Here is a 26,539-nt window from a genome sequence, read left to right on the forward strand (position 1 = left end):
AGGCTAGGCATTTACAGAACATTCCAGGGTGATAAGCAGCTGAGATGCCAGGCACCCACTCAGCCATGAAGTTCCTAAACATCCTCCTTCATAGTAAGGTTAATAATGTCAGGGGAGCTTGATGTATTGACCCTGAGACAGCTATGTGGAGACATCGCAGCCAAACTGCAATAACATGGAACTTGAGGGTTAAGATGGAACTGATAAGTTGCATCCCTGCTGTCCCTGGCCCACAACATGCTGTCCTTTTGGTGAACTATAATGTCATCTTAGTACCAAAACCCACCCCCATCAGTTTTGTTGATCTGTACTTTTGAACATGAGGTGAGAGAATTTTACACCAATCCCAGTAAAGGTATGGGTGACTAGAGTCCCTCAAGCTCCACCTTAAAGATAAGAAATGACATAAAAATAGCCCCAAATCTGAGATGTGTTTGTCAGGGAAGATACCCTTGTGCCTCACCCTGATCCCTGGATCCAGCTGACAGGTTGAGCCTCTCTTCCCACCCATTGGGATGCCTTTGGGTAAGATGTGAATGCTTCCTCACACCAAGTGCCTCCCCTGGGAGACTGAGAAATCTCTATAGAGTTACTGTACATCTTTTAATGTGTTAGTAGTTAAAACCTTTAGTATTTAATAATGTTTTGCAGACAGTGAATTTATCACTGGCAATCCAAAGAATATGTGTGTACTGCTTGAAGAAAATCCTCTTTCATTGGAGCCTGTGGTGCTCTCACGGAACAGGACTGAGCTCCTTTCAAGGTGGCCGGGGTAGTTCAAGGAATGTGACTGGGGTGCTGGAGTATTTAATTGTGAATCTAAACTGTGACAGTTCAGTGCACAGAATGTGACCAGACTTCTAATGACTAATTGGGCATATCGATGCCCTTAATGCAACAGAGGGGGAGCAAAAGTCTGCAAGCCCTTTGTAGACTGAGCTGCAGGGTACAGGATTGCACGGGGGCAGGACTAGCCATGTCTTCGACCACTTTGTGGCCTCAGCCCACAGAGACAACACACAGCCACAGAGATGCACTTTCTATGTTTATTGCATGCAGAAGAACGACCCAACTGGAAAACACTCTGCTCTACCCCCTTTCTGGCCATAACCACATTTAACCGACTGCCAGTGGAGTTCTCACAATCAAACCCCTTTGCTGTCACAGCAGCACCCAGGGGACTGCAGGGACTGCTGTGTGTCAGGCCCTTACATGCTCACGACCACGTTTTCTTCCTCGCACGACCAAGCTGTGGTGGGAAGCAGAGATAGCTAAGATAGAAGAGTATGCAGCCCTAAACGCTAGACGCTCCGTTCCTGTGATCGCTGCTGCCCCCGTGGGGAGAAGTGTTTAGAAGGGGTGAACTCCTGAAGGAACCAGATCCAGCAGATGCCTGAACCCATTCAATGCCTGAATCGTGAGAGCTTGGGGGAACGGCTCACCTGGTGGTACCGCTGATACCCCTCAGACGTGGCTGGGAGCAGCAGGAAGCTGCTCAGTGAATCCTTCTGGCAGAGAGCCATGGCTTCCTTGTAGTTTATTTTCTCTTTAGTGACAGGGTCAATGAGATCTTTTTCATAGTTGGACTCATCCTGCAGCCTGTTGGCCAGGTCGCCTGTTATCATCCCTGTCTGGGCAGCTTCCAGTACAGGGATGCGTCCAGTTTTCTTGGGATCGATGAGCCCTCCAGTTAGATGCTGGACCTCCAGGTAGGGGAAAGCACTGTCCTTGGTCATCCATCCCTTCTGAACTGCTTCCCCCACAGACAGCCTTCTCTTGGTCACCGGGTCCTCAATCCCTGTGAAAGCTTTCTGGGCATTGAGCAGTCTCTGCATGTAGGTCCTGTCAATCAGCCCCCTCTCAATCGCCTTGTGAACTGAGAAACGGTCCCGAGAAATGAGGTCTATGATTCCCCCTGTGGCAGCTTGAGCTTCCAGGAGCTTTTGAGCTGTCATGGAATCAAGTAGTTTCTTTGCAACAGCAGTCTTGATGTTGTACTTTGTGTCAGTGGTGGTGTCATAAACTCCAGCAATGGGGCATGTGTCATCACAGAAGCCCTTCTGTGAGGCTGGGGGGAAGAAGCTTTGGGTTTGGTGGGTGGTGGGTGATGAGACTGGGGATTTGGAGATGATGGAGCCAATAGAGAGGGTTGAGGGAGGCTTGGATTCCCCAGCCACCAGCAAGGCAAATTCAGAGATGGGAATCTTGCCATCCCGATACAGCTGGTACTCCTCCTTTGTGATCCTCCTCAGCCTTAGTGCATCATCAATGGAGTACTGCTTCCCACTCTTCTTGTCAAGGAGAAGAGAGACCTCCCCATTTGGACCCAGGGTAGTGACTTCCTCCCAGTCACACTCTAGCTCTTGAAGCTGGATGTACTGGCCTCTGTCTATGATACCTCTTTTATAGGCCTCGTAAGGGGACATATCCTTCCCTGTCTCAGGGTCTAGGATAGAGATCTTGGTGGAGAGGTTTGTCTCTCTCATCTGAGTCTCGTGATTTATTTCTTCCCGGTTGACCCTTGACTGGAGATCTCTAATGAACCTCTCCTTGTTGTAGATCTGGTCCTTCTCCCTAAGGATATCTGCCTCCAGCAGGGAAAACTCATGTTCCAGCTGCTTCTTCTTCTGCCTGTCATTCTCAGTCCGTTGGCTGAGCAGTTTGGACTCCTCCCGAAGAAAGAGGACTTTCTGCTGCTTCTGTCTCTCCAGATCCCGCAGTTCGCTCTCCAAGTTGGCTCTCTCCTGGATGGCCAGGTTCCTGGCTTTCTGCAGCTCCGTCTCTTCACGAGCCCATGTCCTCTTCATACCTTCAGCTCTCTCGATCTTCTCCCTGAGCCGCCGTACCTCCTCTTCTGCCTTTTGCTTGGCCCCTCTCTCCCTGCTCAGCAGCTCCCAGATGCGCGCGCGTTCACTCTCCAGCGCTCTGTCCTTTTCCACTCGAATGACCTCCTTGTAGATGGTCTTCTCCTGGGATTTTGTTTTCTGCAGGACATCGACCTGCATCTGCAGATTCTTGCATTCTCTCTGCAAGTTCAGCACCTCCATCTTCTCATGATCCAGCTCCAAGCGCAGGTTGCTGGCAGACTGCTCCAGGACCGGATCCTTCTCCAACTTGACCACTTCTTCCATAATGATCTTTTCTTGCACTGGAGCTGGGCTCTCCTCCAGCTCCTTTATTCTCAGCGTGATTTGCCTCATCTCTTTCTCCAGTGCAAGCCTCTTGCTTCGGTCCTCCTGAAAGTTGAGCAACTTCTCTTGCTCTTCCACCAGCGCACGAACCTGTTGCACATCCCGTTCCAGGCGACGCCTGTTGCTCACCTCCTCATCCAGAATCCGGCTCAGCCTGCTGTGCTCATCTCGGAGCTTTGGATCCTTTTGGGTCAGTATCACCTCTTGGACAACTACCTTTTCCTCTGGCTTTCGCCTCTCCAGCAGCATGTATTTATTCTGCAAGTCATAGATTGCGTCTTCTGCAGCTCTCCTCTTCTGGGACATGTTACGCACCTCTTGACGGAGGCGATCAGCTTCCTTTTCCAAGAGTGGATCATTCTCATACCGGATGACTTCCTTGTTGACCAGCTTGGTTTCCACTTTGGACCTCTCCCTCCTCCATTCATCCCTTTCACCCTGCAGCCTAATGAGCTGCTCTTGGGTCCTGCCGTTGGTGTTCACTAGTTCATTGAGCTGTTGTTTCAGCCTGTCAATTTCTCTAAGGATCTCTGGACTCTTCTCATGTTTTACCACCTCCTCTATAACTTCCTTGAGCTCTACCACTGGTTTCTGTGACCTGAGGACGTTGAGCTCTGCTAAGGCCTCTTCCACTTCACTGTCAATCTTCGTCCTTTTCAGAGTAACTTCCTGCAGCTCCCTTTTCAGGTGTGCAATTTGCTGCTCTGTCTCAGGATCCACCAGGAAAATCTCATTGACTCTCTCTTTAACCTCTACCCTTGGTTTTTGCTTCTCTGCAATGCTGTACTGGCTCTGCAGCTCTCCCAGCTCACCTGTAAGCATCAAGTTCTTGCTCCTCTCTTCTTCAATCAGAGTTTTAAGCTTGGAAGACTCTTTCAATAATTCTGGGTCCTGCTCTACCTGCTTCACCTCCTTAACAATAATTTTGGGTTCTGCTGTTTCAATGAGTCTTTCCACCTCCTCAATCTTGTTCTTCACCTTCAGTATTGCTTCTTCTGCAGACTTCCTCTTGAAGGATTCCTCATCAATTTGTAGCTGCAGGGTCCTAACAGACTTCAGCATTTCTGGGTTTTTCTCCAGTTTGATGAGCTCTTTCACCACCACTTTCTCTCTGATATTGGGCTGCTTTTGCTCCAGCATGTGTAACTCTCTCCTATGGTTCTGAAGTTCAGAAGCAGCAGCCAAGCTTTCCTCCTGGAGACGTTTGATCTCCTGACGAAGACTGGCTGCTTGACTATCCAGGCTTGGATCTTTCTCAATTTTTGTGATCTCTTTGGTGAGCAGCTGGGCAGGAATGACCTTCTTCTCACTCTCCATCTGGGCAAGCTTCTGGTTCATCAGTTCAATGTCTTCTTGCAGACTTTGTCTCTTTTTGCCTTCCTCTTCAATCTGCTGTGTCATGTTAGACAGGTTGCTCTCCACCTGTGGGTCCCTGTAATATTCTATCACCTCCTTCTCTTCCACTCTCTCAATGGGTTTCTGAGTCTTCAACATTAGCAACTTGCTTCTGTGTTCCTCCAGGTCCTCTTCAATCTTGGCCACTTTCCTCCTTTCCTCCTCCAGCTGCAACTTCAGCCCCTCAGACTCCCTGCTTGCTGTGGCTCTGTTTTCAAGTTGCTGTGTTTGCTCACGTACAGCTTCAATGTCCTCATGCACTTCCTTCTGCAAGGGAAAATTAAACAAAAAGCATTACAAGGGAAAAAAAAAGGCAGGAAAACCAAGAGTTTCCAAATCTGGGGCAGAGACCTTTTCTTTTCCATGATAAGACATGATAGGGGACAGAACTGGTACAGAAACACCATGGGTCCTCCAAATAAAGCTGCTAGTAAACAGCAAATGAGAACACACACCTTCATACCAGGCAGCCTACTTTGTGTGCCTTCCCCTTGTTGTGGAGGTGCTGGAGCAGCTTTGTGATGCCCTGTTCTACCTGCAGCTGAGGGAGGGTAACACGGCCAGTCCTTACTGTGCAGCTGGGTCATGGTAACATCACAGAGCACCTCAGTTTAATTTCTTGTCCTCCCTAAGCACACTGAAAGTCATCCAGACTGGAAATCTTGCCTGCAGGTGAAGCAAGCCCTAGAAGTCCTAGTGCTTTGAAGCGTTCCCAGAAGGTTGTGAACACTAAATTCCAGCCACATCCATGGACAAGTCTGGAATTCGCAGTGAACATTGATGAAATATGGCTGAGAACAGGACTTTAGGGCCCTAATTCACATCATTTTTTTCCTAGCATAAACTACAGCTTCAGTAAACAGTTCAGAGGGCCCACAGAAGTGAGGAATATCACAGCCTAAGATCAGTGTCAGTGCAACTGTGGTTACTCATGGTCTTTTTCTCATGGGGGTTTCCATTCCTGTGCTTCCTCAGGATGTGGAGATCTGGGGAGGGATGAGGGGATCCTGGGTTTAGCAGACTGCTGGCAGCTTTGGAAAGATCATTTCAAACCCCAATCTAGAGTACCCCAGCCTTGCCACGAGCTGTTAGCTGGTACCTTCTCAACAATCTTCTTGGCAAACTCCAGCCGACTGAGCTGCTGTTTATTTTCTGCTGCCAGCTCCATGTAGAGCTTGGTTACATCATTTTCCTGAAAAAGAAACAGCACTGAGAGCCTTGTCCCCCTCACCCTGGTGCAACTCTGTGGGATGGCACACCCTTGCACCTCTCCCTTCACCCACGTGCACTGTCTGCACAGCACTATGCCAGGGATTAGCATCTTCACAGGCTCATTTCTAGGCAGAATGAGGCACAGAATCCAAGGGCTCATGCAGGAGATCTTGGACCCTTTATTTGAATTCCTGGTAGGTGCCTGTTAGTCTACACAGGGTCTACATTTCTAAATCACCTTGGACCACACATGGATGGCAGTTGGCAACTAGCCCAAGGTGATGGGGGGGTGGGAGCTGGGGTGTACCTGGGAAAAGCACAGAGGAACTCTGGCTCAGTCCTGTCCCAGCTCCTTCAGAGCATGAAGAAGGCAGCCTTGCAGAGCACATGGGGCTTGAGTAAGGAGCTAAGCAACAATTCCCATGCTTTAATCTTAAACATTGTACCTGGGCCTGGATGCTTTCTTGTAGGGGGGTCACACGCAGCCTCTTTGCAGCGAAGTCGGTCAGGGTAGGGTCCAGAGAAGAGCTGTATTTGCCTGCTTGGAGTTCATAGTCCTGTTCAGAGCAGAAACAGAAGTGTCATTTGGGATCTCTCAAGTGAGACACTAAGGGAGTGGTACTTGGGAAAGCCCAGCCATACATTGAGGGTGGACTGCATGTTCCGGGACAGTCTGACCACCGCGTTCTTCTCGGGCTCCTTCCCTTCGATCTCCTCCATCAGCCTCTGCAGAAAGACACAGGATGTTAAGGACAGATTGAGCTACAGCAGCCCAGTTATACTCTTGAGGACATGAGCAGTAGCTCAGCCTCGTACCAAAGGAAACGTGGGAAAGGAGGATGTTTAGGAAAACCTCCTGGGCTTTAGAGGATCTCAATGTCCCTCTCACTGACCCAGAACCTGCCTCACTGATTTGTCATGAAATAAATACCAGCCAGCACTGAGACCTCCACAGCTCATCATCTGAGCTAGTCAGCTTAAGATCTGCTCTGGGTGCATCCTCTCCATGGAAAGGATGTCAACCTAGGGGTGACTAGCACAGATGAGGACACCAGCACTGTAGATGAATGCAGCAGGGCAAGAGCTGCAATCCATTGTCTCCTTGTTCTGGTTCATTCACTGTGACAGGTGAAGCACACAACTAGGAGTTGGTTGGTACTGTTTTGCATGCAAGCAAATTTCCCCCACCCTTGTAACTTTACAGGTGATGATGCTTGCCCTGGCACTCACCTTCTGTGCCTGCAGCTTGTAATTGATCTGGCTTGGCCCATCAGTAGTCTTCACTTGGTGCTTGGGTAGATTGTTCATCCAGAACATCAGGTTCTCATTGGAGTTTTGGAACTGCTGGTAGGTGAGGCTGATATTTCTGAGGGTCTTCTCTCTGAACAGAACAAAGGTGAACAGAAACACTAAGGGGAAAGGCAGAGCTCCTAAAAAGACACTACAGTGAAAAAAATCACCACAACAAACACCAAGAGAACAAAATCAAGAGGGTGACATCTGGTCCCTGAGTGGGGAGCACAACTCTGTGCACATCAGGCTTGCTCCTGCAGAACGAGCACAATTTGGGAGATGAGAGAAGGAAAAAGGTGGGCAACCAGTAGCAATGCCTGTGAGAAGTGTTAAGCACCAGGGTGGCTCTCTGGGTAGGGTCAGGCCAGACAGAGACAAGCAGTCAGCTACTAAAGACTGCCTTCTTGCTGTTATCTGGAAGCTCAAAGCCTGTGCTGTGTGCAGGGAGGTGGCAACTGTGCAGCAGGACAGACCCAGTCCAATAATACAGCAGATCAGAGTCCTGCCATGAAGAACATACACTTGGGACTTTGACTAACGTTGGTCTGTGTTAGCTGGGGTGCATCAGGAGGAGTGTGGCCAGCAGGTCACAGGAGGTGATCCTCCCCCTCTACTCTGCCCTGGTCAGGCCCCACCTGGAGTGTTGTGTCCAGTTCTGGGCTCCCTGGGATAAAAAAGCCAGGGATCTCCTGGAGAGAGTCCAGAGAAGGGCTACAAAGATGATCAAGGGCCTGGAGCATCTCCCCTGTGAGGAAAGGCTGAGTGAGCTGGGACTGTTCAGCCTTGAGAAGACTAAGCGGGAACCTAATTAATGTTCATAAATATCTAAAGCATGGAATGCAGGGGAAATGGGCAGCCCCTTTTCACTGTCTGTGGAGACAGGACAAGGGGAAATGGCTGCAAGTTGGAGCACAGGGAGTTCCACACCGATATGTGGAAGAACTTTTACCCAGTGAGGATGAGGGAGCCCTGGGACAGGCTGCCCAGGGGGTGTGGAGTCTCCATCTCTGGAGAGATTCCAGCCCCGTCTGGACACCGACCTGTGCAATATGAGCTGGGGAGCTGCTTTGGCAGGGGGGTTGGACCCAATGAGCTCTGGAGGTCCCTTCCAACCCCTGTGATTCTATGATTCTAAGAGGAGCAGTGGCAGTGCCATAGTTCCCCACCGTTGATCCAGCTGATCTGCCACAGCATGGTAGCGATCGTTGAGCAGCTGCACCTCCCGCTTCTGGCGGGGCAGGTCCGGGCAGTACTCCTGGAAGTTGTTCTGCACAGCACTGCAGCTGTGCTCAGTGTCCTTGAGCCCCCGGTTGAGCTTCAGCACACAGTCCTCTTGGGCCACCAGGTCCCGCTTCATCTTCTGCAGGGGGTAAAAAGAGACACCTCCGGGTTCACACCAGGTGATGCACCCACCAGAAATACTCTCCTTAGCACAGTTACCTAACTGAGAAGCACCTGGGGGCTAGTCAGGCTCTGCAACATAGAAATGCGATGTGGAAGAGATGTAGCAGTGAGACTTGTTCAGTAAAGAAGGTGGGAGGTGAGGTGGGTTGGACAGAAGGGAGTTATGGGGCAGATAAAAGTCACTGAGTCAAGGGTGAGAGCTAACGATGGAGCAGGGAGAATGGGAGATGGGTGGGTGGCAGAGCAATAGAGGTTAGATGCCAAGAGGTTCACTGCATATTTTAGGGACCCCAAAGGTAGCCTGGGAGGGACAGAGTGCAAATCAACCTGCAACACTAAAATAGAGCCTTTGAGGAACAAGTCCTTAGAAAGGCTTCATTGCCAGTGCCTCAGAGAGTTCTAATAAGCAAAGTCCAGCTCCCCACCACTGCTAACTGAGCTCAGAGATCTCCCTTCCCTGACAAAGATCCTGATGGTCTCCTACCTGCAGATCATTGGCCCGATCCTGCAGGGCATTGGGAGATGCAGGAATGATGCTATCCTGAGCCAGCTTGGCCTCAAACGTGCTGATGATCTTGTCTGTGTTCTCAATCTGAGCCTCTAGATTCAGGGCAGCCTTAGCCCTGGGGGCAAGAAAAATAACAGGACAAGGTTAGCTGCAGAAGACCCTATTGCTCTCTTTTTCTCTCTCTGGTTTTACATGTTTAAGCTTATTAAATATCTACAGCATGGCAGAGAACAAGCAATATGCGCTCACAAGAACATCATGCTGCCCAGACGTCAGCTGTATTGTGTTTCACTGCACACAGCATAGCTGGGACACATGCCAGTTGTGATGGACTTCCCACAGTGGGGGGATCTGACCACAGGTTACATACAGGAACTCTTTCAAAGGTTCCTTTGATGATGGATGGAAGGTTTCCAACCTGCCCTGGGCTAGATGAACTTCAGCCAATGCCCACACAGACACAACACATTTTCTCTCGTGCTTTTGTGTTGACACCTCTGTGGAAGGACTTCCTCCCATTACCCCCATCAGGCCATGCTATCATCACTCACTTCTCGTTGTACAGGCTGGAGAGCATGTTGACATCATTGTATTTGGTCCTGAGGGCGTTCAACGTGACAGGGAGCTGGGAAGCTGAGGTGCTGGTGGGTTTCTTGGAAAGGTAGGTCTCACACTCCTTCTGCAAGGCATCCTTGGTTGCCCCCAGGTTCTCAAGTTTCTTTGTTGTTTCCTGGCACGGCAGATGGGAGCAGAGTCACCCAACACAGTCATAACAGGGCTGCTGTGAACACGTGTCTCCCACAGGGGTGAGTTTTGCTGTGGGGCTAAAAGGGTGTGGTACCCCTCTGATAAGGTGCTGGCCCTTGGGGCACAGCCCCAACCAGACTGTGGCTGTCTGGCAATGGCACGGTGTGGGAAAGAGATCAAAACACAGATGGAAGAAATCTACCTGCCAGAGTCCATCCTCCTGCCAAGGCCAGATAAATACCCACAGCTGAAGAAGACAGAATGGTTTGGATTGGAAGGGACCTTAAAGATCATCTAGTTCCAATCCCCGAGATGTAACAAACTGAACTACTACAGACTCAGACCTTATCCCAGAGGAAAGGAGGAGGATCCAAGGCACTGCCTCTTTTTCTGGCCCCCTACATCTACCAGTCTGGACACCCCATCAGGTGAGCTGAAGCTGGTCCCTGGATTCCCTCTATTATCTTTTTATCTCTTATTATCTTTTATGCAACAGACTTAGGGTGCATCATCCCCAAAACAAGGCAGAGGATTCCCCAGGATTGGTGCCTGGTCCATAGCTCTGAAAGGAGCGGATCACCCTGCTACAGCGACGAGCCAAGGAGAGAACCTGCATTTCTCTAGGGTTTGGCTTCAGTGGTCCCATTCAGGGGCTCAAACCAGCCTGAAAACCTTCCAGCTGCAGGACACGTTTCTCCTCTGAGGCACTGGCTGCCCTGTGCTGTGTAACTCCTCTGTCCATTGTGCTGTTGTGTTCTGAGCCAAGGACTCAGCGCTACCAAACTCACCCTGCTCCAACCTGCCCACAGCAACACCTACCTGCTGGTGTTTGATCCTCCTGGTGAGGTCATCTGTGGGGTCACTGTAGTTCACTGGAGACCTCACTCGGTTCAGGACCTCCTTCTCTACCTGGACCAGGTCCTTGCCAACACGATCCAGGCTACCAAGAAGCTGGTCAGCTTGAGGATCATCCTGGGCTACAGGGGTGCTCCTGGACAGAGCTGCAGTGAGACACAGCTTAGGTTAAGCCCCATTTCCCATCTGCCATCCCAGTGATGGTGCACAGCCCTTTCCCTCAGCTCTCCCATAAATGGAAATGAAAGCTCCAACTCCCTATCAAGACAGCCCTGCTGCAAAGCTCTGCCCTTTATGTTCTGCAGCTCTGAAGCACACAGGCTTCTCCTGAGCATGGGCATCTCATGCAGCCATAAACAATCCTGCTAAGATTTCCAACCTGCAAAGCATCATGCACACGTGTGTGCCAGGCCATGGTAAAGGCTTAAGAAAGTGGTTGTAACTGTGCCCTAGCCAGCCAGAGCACAGGTCCAAAAGGGGTACAGAAACAGCCATGTAGACATGTGCCTGCTCAGCTTCACTGGGAGCTTTATGAAGCTGTGGGAGTGACACAGCTAGCTGGGAGTTGGGATGTAGCCATGACTGCCTGCTTATTCCACGGCCCCCAGCTGTGGAAAAGAACTGAGAGAAACTCAGTTCCCAAAGAAAGGTTAAGGCTGCTGCATAGGGTCATCCCTCTGCAACCCTAAATACTCTGCAACTGTTGATGGAACTGGAGGTCAATCTTAGAGGTCTGAGAAGGGCAACAGCGTTTAAGCAAATTGCCTGAGATCACCTGGTGAGTCGTTGGCAGCACCAGGAGTCAGGTTATCCCATTGGCTGCTCTTTCCATAGGGTAGAGGGCACCTTCCTGCCCACCCACAGGTCCATCTGCCTGGGTGGGTGCTCTGCTTCCAGCCAGGAAGGTGCATGGGCTTGCTTTGGAGAGGGCTTGGCTAATGAGCTGACATACCCTGCTGACTGGGTTGAACCTGCTCCTTGTGGCTGTGTCTCAGGGTGCTCTGAACCGCCGCTCGCTTCTGCTTCACAGAGTTCAGCTCCCCTTCCAGCCTGCAAGCAGAGAGGAGCAGCATCAGTCAGTGGGATGGGAAACTGCTGCACTGAGCAGGCCTCAAAACAGCCTGGTCCAGCAGCAGCTCCATGTCTCTGCCAGGTAAGGTGCTCCCCGAGGCAGGGAAAGGTGCTCCCAAAGGCCAGGGCAAGCTGGGAACCTGCAGCCTGTTGTAACTCAGAGCTGTCCCTCAGGAAAGGGGGTTAGTTCAAGCAGCTGGTTTCTCCCAATGGAGACAGTGCTTCTCAACTCCTGCCAGATGTTAATGAAGCTGGAAATTTATTTCATACCACTCCAGCACTTCATAGGAAGTGAGTACAAGCAGCTGCTCCTGTGGCTGCAGCCCAGCTCTCATTTGTGAGGATGGTTCCAGTCCAGTGAATCTAGAGCTGGTGTCAGCAGGAGCTGGAAGAACCAAAAAACTCTCTGGGTGGGAGAATGAAATCAGAAAGGGCCTTTGAAGGACCAGACTAGCTCAGATTCCTGCTATGGACCGTTCCAACTAAACACTGCACTCTAAGAACAGCGAGTCCCAGCTTGCCTGGTTGTGCCAAACATGGGCTGTCCATCTGCAGGGCCAGGACACAGCTCCATGCATAGGGACTGAATGGTGGGACAGCCTGGGAAATACAACCAAGACAAACATTGTGCATGTAGAAAGGGAAGAAAACACTGAGAAATGAAACAAGCTGCCAGACATGGCCTGAAAAGGGAGAGAGTTTTCTGTTCAACACCTGCAGAGCTGTTACCCAGAAGGACATTGCTGACCTTTTCTGTTTTAAACCACACATGAAGCCTACACATCCAAAGGATTCAGTAAAACGGGATGTTTGAAGAGGAGGAACCTCTCTGAAAGAGCAACACAATGAAGTAATTCTGCCTGCCTGACTGGGGCTCCCATCACAGACATGCTCAGGTATCTCTGAGTCTGGGCTGTGGGCTTTTCCAGCAGCACTGATTTATCCAAGCACCCGGGGACATGATTAAAAGGGTAATGCCAAAGCTCCCTGCACCACCGCCCCATCCTGTGGGAACCACAGGAGCTGACTGAGCAAACAGCAGCAGACTGCACAGTGGTTCAAGGAACATTTCTCAGTCTCCAGCTGGGGCTTGTTGAGAGAAGATTCCCCAGATAACTCTGTCCTGTTTGGCAAGTCCCAAACTCCAGACTGATTCTGCAATGAATTTAGTCAAACCTATGCAAGTCACATGGCTTGGGTGAAGAAATCAAACCTGACTGCCAGAAAACTCTTTGGCAGCAAGGTCCATGCAGTGCTGTCAAGGAATGGCAGGAACCTGGATGAGATACTGGGGAGCAGGGAACAATCCTCCTCCAGGAGGAATTTTGCACTGGATAGTCAAGAGGTCTGTCCCTAGCTGCTATTCCTCTGCAGCTGAGGTGGTCATACTGGCTGTGCCCTAAGAGCAAGTCTGAACATCTCTCTGTGTCCAGCTCTCCATTGCAGACTCACCTGTTGACCTTCTCTATGGCCTCGGGGTCTGGTGGAGGGATGGAGAAGCAAGCAGAAGGTGCCTCCTGGACCACACCAGTGGTGCTCTGCACCACCCACATTTCTGGGTTGCTGTTGTCCTTCAGAGTGTACTTGTCACCTCTGGTCAGCTGCACCTGGGACAAAGACACAAAAAAATCCAGGGAAAGGCTTGGCTTTCCAGCACCAGTTCCTCCCACAGTGGAGCCAAGATCTGGAGCACCCAAAGAAGAATCCAGTTGCCTGCCTCTTCTGAGGGTACCACTAGTCAGGCCCTCACCTCCCCAGCCTCCCAGTCACAGAGGGTGTCCAAGGTGAGGGGCTGAGGGGGATGCATCCTGCGCAGTTTCAATGGGCTGATCTCCTTACTCCTTCTCTTCAGGTCACTGATGCTCTTCTCTGCCTGCTTCACCACCTTCTCCTCATTCTAGACAAAACAGGGAAGACAGTGATTGTGATCAGGCTTGGATTAGAAGGAAGGGGGGGCATCACACTACAGCAGGTATTCTAGGGCCAATTGTCCATCCCTGTGTGGTCACTGCTGGGATGGAGTCAGAAGTGTCTCCACTCTTGATCCTTCCATGTCCCTTCTCCCCCCTTTCATTATCAACACTCCCATTGGTTTGCTTTGCTCACAGCAGAGCTTTCCTTGAAGGCACAGCCTGAGTTAACCTTAGGTGATCCCACACTGTCACATTAAGTCTCCTGGAGAAGTTTGTCTTCTCAGAAATGGAGCAGAGACCTGCCAAGAGGCGGCTGCATTCCAGTGTCAGAAGGTACCAAGATCCCAGCACCTCCTGGAGCAGGATGTGTTGCCTGCATGGGAAGATACAGTGTGGAACGTGTCCCCTCCCTCTCTCCCGGGCAAATGTTCCTTTCCTAACTGCATCTCACCCCTGAGGTCAGATTTCTTTATTCCCTCCCTTGCCTGTGGCTCATGAGAATGCTGAGATGGGAGCACCTCTCACTGCTGCCTGGATGCTAGAGGCTCCTGCTCCCTGTGGGATCTCTGATCCAAGTGCCTCCTATTTAGGACAAGGTGCAGCTCCTCTCCTGTGCTTCTCCCTGACTCTGATAGTGACCTGGGGCCTGGCAGTGGTCACTGATGGGAACCAGTGCCTTCCCAGGGGTCACTGCCTCACAGCGTGAGCGGTGGGGACCTTTTGAGGCCACAGGGACTCAGCATCCAGAGCACAGTATTGCCATGGGCTTCCCCTCCCCTGGTACAGAGGGACGAGCTGTCCCAGTAGGGTTATTTACCCACCTCCTCCCCTTCCCCACTGTTATTTATTGAGGAGGTTGTAATGTTTGGTTTGCCCCTTAGATCTGGTTAGTGTCACCAGTGCTAAAGACCTGACCTCCAGCTGAAGCAGCAGATCTGACATCACCCCAGGGCTGTCTTTGCTGAACTTGCTGTATTTGGTGTCCAGGTCAGAGCTCATCTTCTTCAGGGAGTGGCTCACAGCCTCAGCATCATCCTGGAACTGGAGGCATGGGTAGGAAAAGCGTTCAGTAATGTCCTCCCATCCCTATCCCTAAGCCCAGTGGGGTCTCTCAACTCCCAGCATCTCTCCCACAGCCTGCCTGGGGCTCAAAAGACTCCATGGACCCCTCAGTGTGTGCTTGGACAAGGACTCTCCACCACCTTCAGCTGCAGGCAAATAATCCCAATCTACTGACATGTCCCAGGTGAGCGAATCCTCCTCTGCCCCTCTTCTCCAAGCCAGCACACTAAGGCAACAGGGCAGATGAGGTGGAGCAAATCCTTCCCTGTAGCACTAAAGGACTGTGTTTTGAGGGGTGTTTCCCCAAAATACCTTGACTGGGTACAGACCCAGGGTGTCCCATCCTCATCCCTTCGCCGTCTCTATTCCCAGCCTGCCTGCTCTGGCCTGAACCCACAGCCCCACAGCCTGTGGTCTGTTCACTGCTTTTTACCTTCTTATAGCTCTCCAGGCTTTTCAGTTGACTCTCTTGGCAAATGCAGAGATTCAGGAAATTCTGCCACTCGTTCTTCAAGGCTTCCTGGTGAGCCTGTGGTGGGAGAGAACATGACTCAGTGGGATCCAGCTTGTCCTACCTTCCCCACCAGCGGTCTCCTTTGCCCAGAAGTCCCAGAGATCAGAGGAAGGGTAAAGACTGCAGTTAATCAGAGACAAAAAGCTGTGCCCAGACACTGCCTGAGCAAGCACGCTGCTCCTCAAGGACCTGGCTCATACAGAGCAGCCATCGTTTCTCAAAGGGTCTCAGCTGTGAGCCCACCTCAGCTTGCAACTGCAGCCACAGGCTTGGAAATACAACTGGGGAGGCTGAGAGCTGGTTTCACCTGGGAGAGGTCATAGGCAGCACAACTGGAGTTTCATAGCAGCATGAACGTGGCTGCATTGACCATGTGTCTAGAGTGCCAGACCAGGAGCTGGTCCCAGCACACAGATATTGGCCACTATCTCCTGGAGACTTCTGAAGGGGTAAAGACCCTGCACTGCCCCTCCCCACATAGGGCTGGAGCAGGCAGAAGGATGTTCCAGTAAAGTTGGTGCAGCGAGGAGAGGATGGAGTCACAGAGCAGCTCTGCAGAAGAGGTGAAGTTGTCTCTTCCAACCTGTCTCCTGGCTTTTGATCCACAAATTATGGAAAGTGTTCTCATTCCCTTAGAGGTTTTGGGAGGAGACCCCCTTTCCCTACCTGGATAGGCTTCACAGCTGGGTGCTTTAGCTCAATCATCCTATCCCCATCATCCTGAAGATGGTTCACAAACTCCTCCTGGCTGAGCAGCTCATTGGCCTTGAAGTCCTGAAGGGGAAGAGAAACTTCATGACAGTGGGAGCACGCAGGGAGCACAGAGGGATCTCTGGGGCACCAAACCCCAGGTAGCAGAGCAAAGGCTCCCAAAGCACAAACATCTTCCTTTCTTTGTTTCTAAGAAAGAAGGGGCTGGGCAGAGCTAAACCAAATTACACACGCTTGGGCCTTGGAAAGCACCAAGGCATTTGTTCCAAGAGCATTTTCCTAAGCAATTATCCCTCTCTTCTTCCTGGTCCCAGCATATAGAATTCACTGGGTGTTGTACTTTGGACACTGAGGCTGACATGACGCTGAGCCCTTCCCTCTGACCACTCAGCCTCACCAGCAGCTTTGTAATGTGTGATCCCATACACCAGCTCAGGGGACAGGAGAGGACACGCAGAGTGGCTCCTCCTTAACTCCAGCATGGACCCACAGTGTCTCCCCCACCTCTGTTTCTGTGCCCAGCGATATCCTGGGAAAGCATCAGGCTTGGGGCTGGTAGTGGATGCCGAGGAGGTTGGGATCCACCCTGCAAATCTCCTGCCCCAATCCTAGGACGAGCTACTGTCCCCAGGATCTCACCTCGTACTCCCGCCGCACGCTCTGGATGTCCATCATTTGGTCACTCCAGTCCTGCTTCAGGATCTTGGTCTGCTGGTCTGTCAGGTAGCCCAGCTCCTTGGAGCAGGCCTGGAGGTGGTGGTACAGGCTGCCCAGGCTCTGTCCTCTCCAGATAGAGGCTTTCTGCCCATGCACACAGGGGAGAGACAGCGTTGGTGCTCAGGCTGAGGAGCCCCATTCCCTTCCTCCCCCTCCCCAAGCCCCTGCTTGTGTTCCACATCCACCAGGAGATTCCCAGAGGCCTCGGTGAGCCATCTGCCACCCACTTGCTCTGATCTGATGGGGCTGCCATTCCCTCTCCCACCTCCACAGACAGGATACGTTGGTCTAACCAGACTCAGAGGTGTGGGCTGATGCCTGGGGCAGGCTGAGCCCTGGCCCAGCTCTGCTCTATTGCTCACAAATGCCATTCTTCAGCACAACCTGGCTAAACTGAGGACCTTCTTCCTGGCCACCTCCTTTGCTCCAGCTGCTCGTTTCCTCTCTGGAGTCCCTGTTAGGGATCAGTGTAAGCCTTGACATTTGCAATTCTGATTAGAGGAGCCCGTGGGGTGGGACAGGGTTACCTGCTGCTGCACCTGTAACCCTGCACTCATGGACATATCAGCCAACTCCAGATCAATGATCCACAAAGAGGAGAGACACAGATATCACCCACAGCATTCACCTGAGGGCAGCAAGCAATTTAAAACTGCTCTCAATTTACACCCATTCCAAGGTGTGGTGGAAATAGGGAAAGAAAGTTGGGGAGGACACACAACAACTTCACTGTGCCAGACCAGAGGTAGCTCCTGCCCTGCACTGGGTTTTGCCTGTCCATCAGGGAAGGTGTTACTCTGCTGTATGACCCCATCTCTCCAGGAAACCACAGAGAAGCTTACCAGCAAGTCCTTGTACTGGCTCTTTAAATCTGCCACATCCTGGGTTATAGCATGGCCAAGATCAAGGAGGGGAGGGGAGAAAAGAAAGAAAAAGAAAAAGCTGTTACCAAACCACCATCAGTGGTAGATGCTGATGAGCTGATTTATGGAAGATGCTTTAGAAACCATTCAGGAACCACCACCCTGGCCCCTGTATGGCTTGATCTGTGTGAGCTCAGGTCTCCCCTATGCAGGACAAGGGTTGGGTATTCACCATGAGGAACAGTAGATGGGACACAAAACCTGGTGGCAAGCAGAGCCCACAGGGCCCCCAGAAAAGGCAACAGGAGGAGAGGACAGAGGGTTCCTTACCCCAGAGCGGAGGTTCTTGATCTGGAGTCCATAGGCTTCAATCTCCTTCTGGAGGATGTTGTGCTCAGCTATTTGCTTTTCCAGCTCTGACATGCCAGGGCCATACTGTCCTGCATTGACTTGTTTCTGTGCAAAAGAGGTTAGGCAGAGACTAAAGCAAAAGATTTTATTCCAAGGAGAAACCCCAGTGAATGGTGTCAGGGCAGGAAGAGATCTGGTATTTGATACCAGTCCCAGAAGAAGGGAATCTTGCTGCTTTACTGGGATTGCTGTTGGTTGCCATTTCCCCAGCCACACACAAGGGCAAAGACAATCAGGCCATCTAACCCTGGTATACAAGCCTGAGATGAACCAGCCACCGTTCCCATGGTGACATGCAGTGGATGTTCCCACCCAGCTTTCAAGGGAATCCCAGGTTGGCTCCAAACTGGGCACTCCAAATACTCAAGACCTTGCAGGGTGAAACCTTAGGATGTAGGGCTACAAAGCCCTTGAAGACATCACTTTCTCCATCCTTTTATTTCACAACAGGGCATTTCTACCTGATCCATCTCCAGCAGCTCTTAATCTGAAGGGGTCAACCAAGAGGGTCCTCCAGAAGAGGTTTTAAGAGGTGGAAAGAGAGTCCTTCTACCTGGAGTTACTTCCAAAATCCCTGCACAACGTTGAGCACAATGGCTGGCAGAGCCCTCCAGGCAGTAACAAACGCTATCAGACCTTGTAGGAGCTGGGAGATACATCTAAAACCAGCTGCTCTTACCATCTTTTGGTCCAGGATCCTGGCCCAGTCTACCCTGGGCCCCACGTCAGGGATGTTCAGTTGTTCGTAGAGGGCCCGGTACTCTGCACAAAGCTGCGTCACGCGGTCGTGGAGCTGCTGGATGCTGCCAAGGAGAAAAGGCACATGTCTCTGGGTCACTTTACAAGGGGCAGAACCAAGGTGTGGGGTTTGTGGAGTCCAGATTTCACCCGTAAGACCCAGGCTGCTTTGTTGTGCCCTTGTGACGCTGGCTGCCTCCAGCCATGGAGACACCTGTCCTGGTTCTCTCCATCTCCAGGGCTGTCTAAGAAATTACAACCTGAGAGGAAGCTGCAGGGAGATCATGGCTGTCCCTTCCCAGTCAGGAAACAACTCTCCCTTCCCAGTTTCCACCTCAAAGAGCTAGAGAGTGAAGGGGAACAAAGCCCCCGAAGCTCTTCTCCCATTCAAATACCCACCTCTGGCTCCGTTCTCACCTTAACAAAAGGCATTTATTTTAGGAAAGACAGAGGAAAAGAGGATTTCCCCTGGGAGCAGGGCGACCTTCTAGGTCCCCATTTTTCTGGTAACCTTTTACAAGAGCTCCCAGATAAGACAGGGGACTCTGGTAATCACTCTGGCAGCCACCCTGCATACCACTCTCTTTACAATATATTGGCAGGAGCCCTGATTTTAATGCTAAAGTCTATGAGAAAAAGGGTGAAACTACTACTCATGGCAATGACTGGAGCTCAGCTTGTATCGTAGGAGGGTTCCCAACTGCTCAGTGACTCCATCACACCAGCCCACCCCCACTGTACTCACTCTTTCTCTATCTCAGCAGCCTGGGGATGTTTCAGTCTCTTGGCACGGTCCACGTCCATGAAGAGATCTTTCAGCAGAGTCTCTGCTTCCTTCAGGTTCCTGGCATTGTCCAGCTGGAACTCAAAGGCCTTGTTCTTCTGGTGATTGCTGGCATCCTGGAGACCAGGGAAGACAGAATAAAAAAGCCTGGTTGGACTACACAGACCTCACAATGTTCTCCTTGGCCAGCAGAGATGGCCTGGATGCTCAGCACACCAACCACAGAGGAACCCTGGCACAAGGGTGCAGCTTGGGAGCATGTGCCCAGCCCAGCTGCCTGCTTCAGCATCTCTCCCACCCAGGGGGACCACCATGGCTCCATCTGGCTGCCTGCCTCTGAGGCTGCTGGGAGGCACAGGGCTGTGCTGCTGTGGGTGAGACAGCCTTGGCTGTGGGAACCATGAGTAGAAAGCACAGAGGCTGGAATCTGTCAGGCCCTGGTATGCAGCCCCAGGGGCTGGGAGGCTCTGCAGGGTGCTCTGTTCTTCCCCAGACTCAATTCAGCCCCCAAACCTGCACCAGCAAGCTGATGCACAGAGCAGACACCTGCCCTGTCATCCTAGACACTGCAAGGCAAAGCCTTTTACCTTCCCACCACCCTCTGACACAGCTCACCTGCTTGAGTCTGGACTGTGTCTCCAGGATGTCCTTCTCCACCTGGTCAGCATTTGTCTGCATGCGGGAGATGAGGACAGCCAGCTCATTTGTTGAAGACCTGAGAGAGGGGGTAGCAAAGCAGATGAGCTCCTGAAGGCAATTCTCACCTCCTCCTTCACTGCCCAGGACCTCACACAGGCATAGATCTTCAGCACTTCCCCCCCATCCTCCTGGTCTCCAAAGAAAGTCTAAGCTGTGTCCAAGGGCAAGGAGGAATACAAGTTGTTGGTGCCTGACTGTTGCCTTCAGCCAAGGGAAGGTCAGAGGTGGTGTGTTCAGAGCAAGTGGGCAGCAGCTTCTTGCATCCCATGCATCTCCCCTGCACAGCTCCCTGCCACAGGACACTGTAGATGCTCCAAAAAATTGTGTGGACTCAAAAAGCAGTGGTGAAAAAACCCCCCACAAAACCAAACCCACACTGTAAGGCTCCAAAACGCACCAACAGCACATCTGGGTTGGGAAGACCTGAGGCCACAGACAGCTGGAGGCCAGAAGTGCACCCTATGGAGGCAGCACAACATGCTTGCCCTGTTTGGACACACTTCCCTGGGTGTTTGCCCTTGGCTGCCTGGTGGGAAAGGTGGCACTTCTGCCTGACCCAGAACAACCATCCCGTGGTCTTGTTTCAACCAGAGTGTCCTGCTGGAGATCCCAGAGCCAGCTTAGGACTGGGCTGCAGTCAACAAAGACCACGCAGACACAAGCCCCTCTGGGCACTGTGTAGGCTGTTGCAATCACACTGCTTTCAAGATTTGGGGACAAACTTCCCAAGGCACAACTGCCAGCCTCCCTCACCCCAGTGAAGATTCACCAGAGGTCCCCATCAGACCATTCCCTACCACCTCTCTCCTCAGTGCCACCACACAACCATCACACCCTCCTACACCACTGCTCTTGTGAAGGAGCACTGGGAGCCCTGCTGAAAGAGATGGCTCCAGAGCCCACAGCAAGGCACAGGAGCGTTCCCAAAGCTCCCTGAGGACAAGGAAGCACGAGCCTTGGTGCCACTTTTGTCCTCACAGCCCATTGTTTCTAATAGCATCTGCCCTTGAGGACAGTGCCGGCCCTACCCTCCAGGCAGGGAGAACACAGCACTGCCAGGATGTGGGCAAGCAGAGGGTGTGGACCAAGAGCATCCTCCAGGCACTGCAGCCCCTGGATGGTTGCTGATGGGACAAAGTTCAGCAGAGGCTCAGCTCAGTTATGTGCTGACTCTGGGATCTGAGACCAGGACAAAAGAGTTTGAGTTGGGACAATGGGACAAGGCACATGGGTCAGCTGAAGGAAGGGGGTGGGAGGGGGACACTTCTTCAGAGCTGGCCAGCACCTCTTTGGTGGATGAAGGAAGTAGGAAAAAGGTGATGTCCTGCAGAAAAGCTGTCCTCATCTGCCTCCAGCCACATGGTTTTCTTCTTTGCCCCTGAACACAGCAAAGGACGGGGGGGAGCAGTCCCCTCAATGGCTCTATCATTGCTCCAGCTCCTCATCATGGCTCCAGCTATTCTATGGCTCACACCAAAGGCCAGAGAGGTGCTGGGACGTTCATTTATTGCAGCCCCAAGTGACTATAAAGTGCCAGTGAGTGTTTTGGTCACCTGAAGCAAAGCACTCAGATGCCACAGACAGACTTTGCGTGTCAAGCCAGCTCAGCCCACACTGACCACAGCCAAGCCCATGCGACTCCAGAGGAGACACAGCCCCAGCTCCTGCTCTCAGCACCCTCCCCTCCCCTTTCCTCAACTCCTCCCTTGTTTTAATTTCTCAAGAGGTGGCGTGGGGCTGTGACGTGGCAGCTCCCAGCTGCCTCAGGGGCTTTGGGCTGGCAGCGTCTCCTGGCCATGGCTCAGCTTCCCTGCCTGCAAAATGCACATCAGCAAAGTGAACGGGAGACCACGGGGCTCTGGCAGTGGCCTCTTCTACAGGGTGTAATTCCAGGGCTCACAGGGCCAGAGTGCCTGAACAGGACCTTCATCACCAAAGCATCACTGTCTGCTACTGCCTGGTTTTTACCTCCCTACCCCATCTGTGCCCCACAAGTGTATTTCCTGGGCTAAACTGCAGAGCTCAGGGAGATGGAAGGTGATCCCAAGTCCCAGCACAACGGGGTGAATGGGAACAGCACAGCTCCAGGACCCCATGAGCCTGAGCATGCAGCAGCCCTGAAGCCCCAGGAGGTCCCCCCTCCCCAGGAAGTTACACAATGTCCCGCTCATCCCTGACACGCCTGGAATGAGGTGGTGTCCCATGAGCAAATACTTGGGCACCACCCAGATTTCCTGCCCTACACAAGGAGGAGAGAGTGAGTCACGGGCTGGCTGCCATCCCAGAGGATGGACGCCTCTCCCTGTGCACCAGAGGAGAGCATCATCCACCCCAGTGGTCTGGCTGGACTCAGCTCCCACCTGGGAAGATCTGGAATGGGGTATCTGTCCACTTTGAGCTCCTTTATAACGTGGTCACAGCTACCTCTCTGCAACTCCATGAGGAGAGGAGCAAGGGTAGATCGCCAGTAAGCACAGTGGCAATAAAATTCCTGGTGGGACCCCCCCTTCCTGGCTGAAGGAAACATGGGACACCCCATCTCTTGGTTCACAAGGCTGGACACATGAATCAGCTTTGTTTAGGCCAAGTCACCACAAAACCATGGACTGAAAAGACCTCAGCAACCTCCTGGGGTTCAGCCTTGCCCAGCCCCAGCCCACACTGCCTCCATGCCAGCCAAAGAAGCAGCCTGGCAGATGAGGAGACTGAGACCCTGCAGCCAGCAGCCAGGCTGGAAGTGGCTCTCCAGCTGCTGCTGGACCACTTCAAAGCCTGCTGGGAGCGGTCTGGATGTTGGAGGAGTGCTGGAGCCAGTCAGGGGATGCCCCAGGAGGAGAGGGGTGCCTCTATGCTGTTCTGGGGGCCAGAATAAGGTGGGATGCAGGAGTAGAGATGCAATCTGTCCCCAGCTGAGCCTCCCAAACTCACCATCCTCCTCAATCAAGGGGAGAGCAATGCTGAGGAACACACCTGGTCCATGCATGCTTAGGGAAGTGCCCAAACCACCACAGACCCTGCATCCCAACTGTAAACTATGCTGAGAGGAATGTGAGCTTCTCTTGCCCATGCCAACAGCCATCCACACAGCCTGCAGTGACACAGATGTGTCACTGTCTGTCCTTGTGGCTGTCCCTCCTGCCCCATCCCTGCTGAGCCTGGGCAGAAGCCCCTGCACAAGACCTGAGCACAGCTGGGTCTCACACTTCAGCATGAAGATGCTGACACTTGGGCTGCAGAGAGGAAGCCTGGCATTGGGTGGTGGGCTATGAGGGCATCCCTCAGCCTCCCAGGGCTTGGGTCCAACTGTGCTCAGTGATGCTGTGTACAGCCACAGCCCCAGGCTGGCCGAGACTGCTGAGGGCAAGGCTTGGCAGAGATCCTCCTGCTCCTCCTCCTCCTCAAGAGCCAGGACAGGCCTCCCTAGGGCTATCTCATGCCTAGAAGAGGCAGAGCACCATCATTATCATTATTAATTGGTTCATTTCTCATACCACTTTTTGCCTCCTAGACAGGCCAACTGTATGCAAGGGATGGTGTCTCTCCACAGGAGCAGGACTGTCCCTCACACTCAGTCACTCCTGCCAGAGCACATTTGGGCAGGACCTCAGCACCCACCCCCTTCAGTCCCTGACCCCCCCTGTTCCAGGGCACTTTGGTTTATGGCACAACCCCAAAGCTGGGTCCATTCTCCCTGACACACAGCCATCCTTGCACACTCTGACCTGCTCACAGCAGACCACCACCAACCCCCAGCCAGTGCTGGGTCAGTCCCCTGAGCCTGTGCCTGTCCCCCTGGGGACCTCACTGCTCTAGACTGATCAAGGAGAAACAGAGGGAGGCGGTGGCAGAAGCAGGAATCCTAGGAGACAATTAAACCAGGAGATGAATTGCCATCCACCTCCAACACCACCCACGGCCTTCGTCAAGACTGAGCCTGAGAAGCCAGTCCAGCCAGATCCCATTCAGTTCCACCTTCTCATGAGTTTTCCCTTTCAGCCCTGCAGTGTGCCTCCTCCCAGAGCAGGGCACGGCGAGGATGCTCCTCAGGGACAAACCTGCTCTTGCCACTGCCTCCCTGGGCGGCATCCACCAAGCAGAGACAGCGAAGGGCCCTGCAAGCTGGGATGCTCCTCGACCCCATGGTTCCAAGGACCAAGACCAGGGACCTCTGTAGGGGTTCCTGCCAGCAGCAGCACCCGCTAATCGTGAGCCCCTGGAGGTACTCAGCTGCTGCAGAGGTTCTGGCCTGGGGAGCACCAAGAGCAGCCATGAGCCACCAACATCTTCTTGAGGCCATCTGCAGAGCATGTGCTGGCGGCTGCTCTTGAGACAACTCATTCCCCATCATTTTCTCATCTAATATGGGTGCTGACCAAGCCCCAGGCCATGGCCAAATGAATTAGCCTTTGTCTGATGGTTGCTGCCTCCTCAAACAAGCACAACTAGCTCGGTAATTGCCATGCTCCAGGATCCAGGCTCCATCCTGCGCAGGCAAGAGGTGTGAGGTCTCAGCAGGATGTGACTCCAGTTATCCTGAGAGGCTTAACACTGGGGGAGAACCTAGCCCAGACCTTCCTGGGGTGCCATGGGGCTGCAGAGAGCTGTCCCAGCAAACCTCATGAGAAAGCCCCAGCCCAGGTTTGGAGGCCAGCTGGGGAGGAGAATAGATTGGATGAGCAAGACTAAAACCAGAGGCTGACACAGCTTCAGGGCTTCTGGGGAGGCATCTCCCTGCAGTCAAGCCCAGACAAACACTTGGTGTTCAGAGAGCCCCCAAACCTGTCTTTGAGATGAGTTTGTGAGTGCTCAGCTCCACTGAGGCAGAAGCTGCCTATGGCAGGGGCCAGCTCCAGCATCCACACAGGGAAGCCTCAGCCTTTCCAGGGCCACCTTCTCCTCAGGTCCCATTGTGCCATCCAGCAGCACCAGGCCACCACCCTCCTCAGTGGCTGTGTGCTAACATTGGGCTTGGCCCCCATGAATGGCATAGCTGGGTGCCAGCACCGTGTTGTGTCCACCTAGTCATCTGCACACACACCATCCTGGGCTGCTGCTGTTGGTGGCCCCAAGTGATGGGGCCAGCACCCCATCTCCCTGCAGGTCCCCTTCTCCTTGGACCAAGCCCCTTTGCAATTTCCTCAGCCTCTCACCATGGCTGGGCACAGGGACTCCTGCAGAACCAGCCCACTGTGAAATGCAAAGAAAGCTGAGGGGAGATGGAAGATAGTCAGAGAATGCAGCTGAAGGGAGGGGTGAGTGTTCTCTCTGCAGGAGCACCCCCTCCCAGGGGATACCCCCTCCTAGGAGAGCATCTTGGTCCCATCACACATCTTCAACCCCCGAGCTTAGGGAATCTCTTCAGAGGAGGATGTGGCTGTCAGGTGCTGCCTCAGACAGGCCTAAAAGACTCAACCTCAGGTGTCTGACCTGCAGAGACCCAGCCTGTCAGCAGGCTGGGTCAGAGCAGTCTGCAGCAAACCCTCTCCTTGCCCATCTTCACCACCTGAGCAACACCAAACCGAGCATCCCTCTCTGGGATCCCAGGTCAGCACCACACCAACCTCACACAACCAGTGAGTCCCAGCATCTCAAACCCAGGTTGGTATCTGCTTCAGCATCAAGCAGACCTTGTTCCACCCAAGCAAAGGAGGAGAAATTTATTCTCCCTGCTCCTGGGGGACTGTGCACCTCCCTGCTCAACTGACACACGTCTGAGCACGTCTCCAGGCCCTGCACATCCCAGGGGCTGGACAGATGCTTCTGTGCTGGAGCACAAAACCCACCCAAGACAAGGACAGCGGCTGGGGCAGCACATTTTGGCACCAACTCCCAACAAACCCCAACATCCTGGCTCCTCCACCAAGGGGGGTGGGGGGGGACAGTCCTTAGGGTGGCACAGGAGACGTGGAACCCTCTTCCCTCATCTTCCCCCAGGCTCCACGGGACAGCTTAGAGAGAGGAGCTGCACTTACTTGCTCGGCTTGACTGGAGAACCTCTGCTGGGGGAATTTCTGCTCGGGGAGCCTTTGCCCACCCCCTTGAACATGTTGGCAAGATCCCAGGCGGTCTCCTGGAGTCTGCAAGGTAGCTGTTGGTGGGTGCTGGCTCTCTGCTCTGCCCTGTCGGGATGGAATGACAAGACTCAGCGAGGAAAGGTCTGGGGCGCGCTAAAGAGCAGTTTCTGGGAGGCTCCTCCCCAAATGCAGGTGAGCAGCAGCAGAGATGGAGGCACATATGAAAAAATGACTCGAAAAACCAGTTTGGGGTGGAAAGAGCAGAGCCCCAGAGGGAGAACGGGAGACCTCGCCCTGGCTTGGAGAATGTTTTGGCACACAGAGCCACCGCCGTGCAGCAGTTTCCCAGCAGAGGGGCAGAGAGCACAGCCTGTGCAGGGAGGGAGAGCCTGCAAACGTGAGCTTGAGGAGCTCACTGCAACTACTGAAACATGTTC

The 26,539-nt window shown here is 52.8% G+C and overlaps 1 protein-coding gene and 1 long non-coding RNA gene across 2 annotated transcripts; one reads left to right on the forward strand and one right to left on the reverse strand.

The window, feature by feature from the left end:
• Positions 1-1,337: 1,337 nt before the first annotated feature.
• On the reverse strand, positions 1,338-20,082 carry EVPL (envoplakin). The gene is made up of 21 exons (XM_084273431.1): positions 20,005-20,082; positions 19,351-19,505; positions 18,547-18,670; positions 17,787-17,912; positions 17,436-17,474; positions 16,516-16,677; positions 15,832-15,939; positions 15,085-15,180; positions 14,505-14,630; positions 13,427-13,573; positions 13,129-13,283; positions 11,558-11,655; positions 10,570-10,751; positions 9,555-9,733; positions 8,980-9,118; positions 8,258-8,451; positions 7,029-7,179; positions 6,441-6,524; positions 6,245-6,355; positions 5,686-5,778; positions 1,338-4,853 (listed from the first exon to the last, which is right to left on the reverse strand). The coding sequence occupies exons 1-21, from the start codon at positions 20,065-20,067 to the stop codon at positions 1,404-1,406; spliced, it is 5,982 nt and encodes a 1,993-aa protein (XP_084129557.1). The 5' UTR covers positions 20,068-20,082; the 3' UTR covers positions 1,338-1,403.
• Positions 13,352-14,834, forward strand: LOC311199350. Its single transcript, XR_014617756.1, has 3 exons — positions 13,352-13,460; positions 14,577-14,642; positions 14,726-14,834. It is a non-coding gene; the product is annotated as an uncharacterized lncRNA (long non-coding RNA).
• Positions 20,083-26,539: the final 6,457 nt, after the last annotated feature.

The sequence above is a fragment of the Gallinula chloropus genome (genome assembly GCF_964237585.1).
Source record: "Gallinula chloropus genome assembly, chromosome: 20".
NCBI lineage: Eukaryota > Metazoa > Chordata > Aves > Gruiformes > Rallidae > Gallinula > Gallinula chloropus.

Coding starts and splice junctions, on each gene's coding strand:
- EVPL (XM_084273431.1), bottom strand. CDS start 20,067: ATGCAGACAAATGCTGACCAGGTGGAGAAGGACATCCTGGAGACACAG. Junction 19,506..20,004: donor CACAGTCCAGACTCAAGCAG/GTGAGCTGTGTC, acceptor CCTGGTCTCCAG/GATGCCAGCAATCACCAGAA. Junction 15,940..16,515: donor GCGTGCGGCGGGAGTACGAG/GTGAGATCCTGG, acceptor CTTCCCCTTCAG/GACTTCAAGGCCAATGAGCT.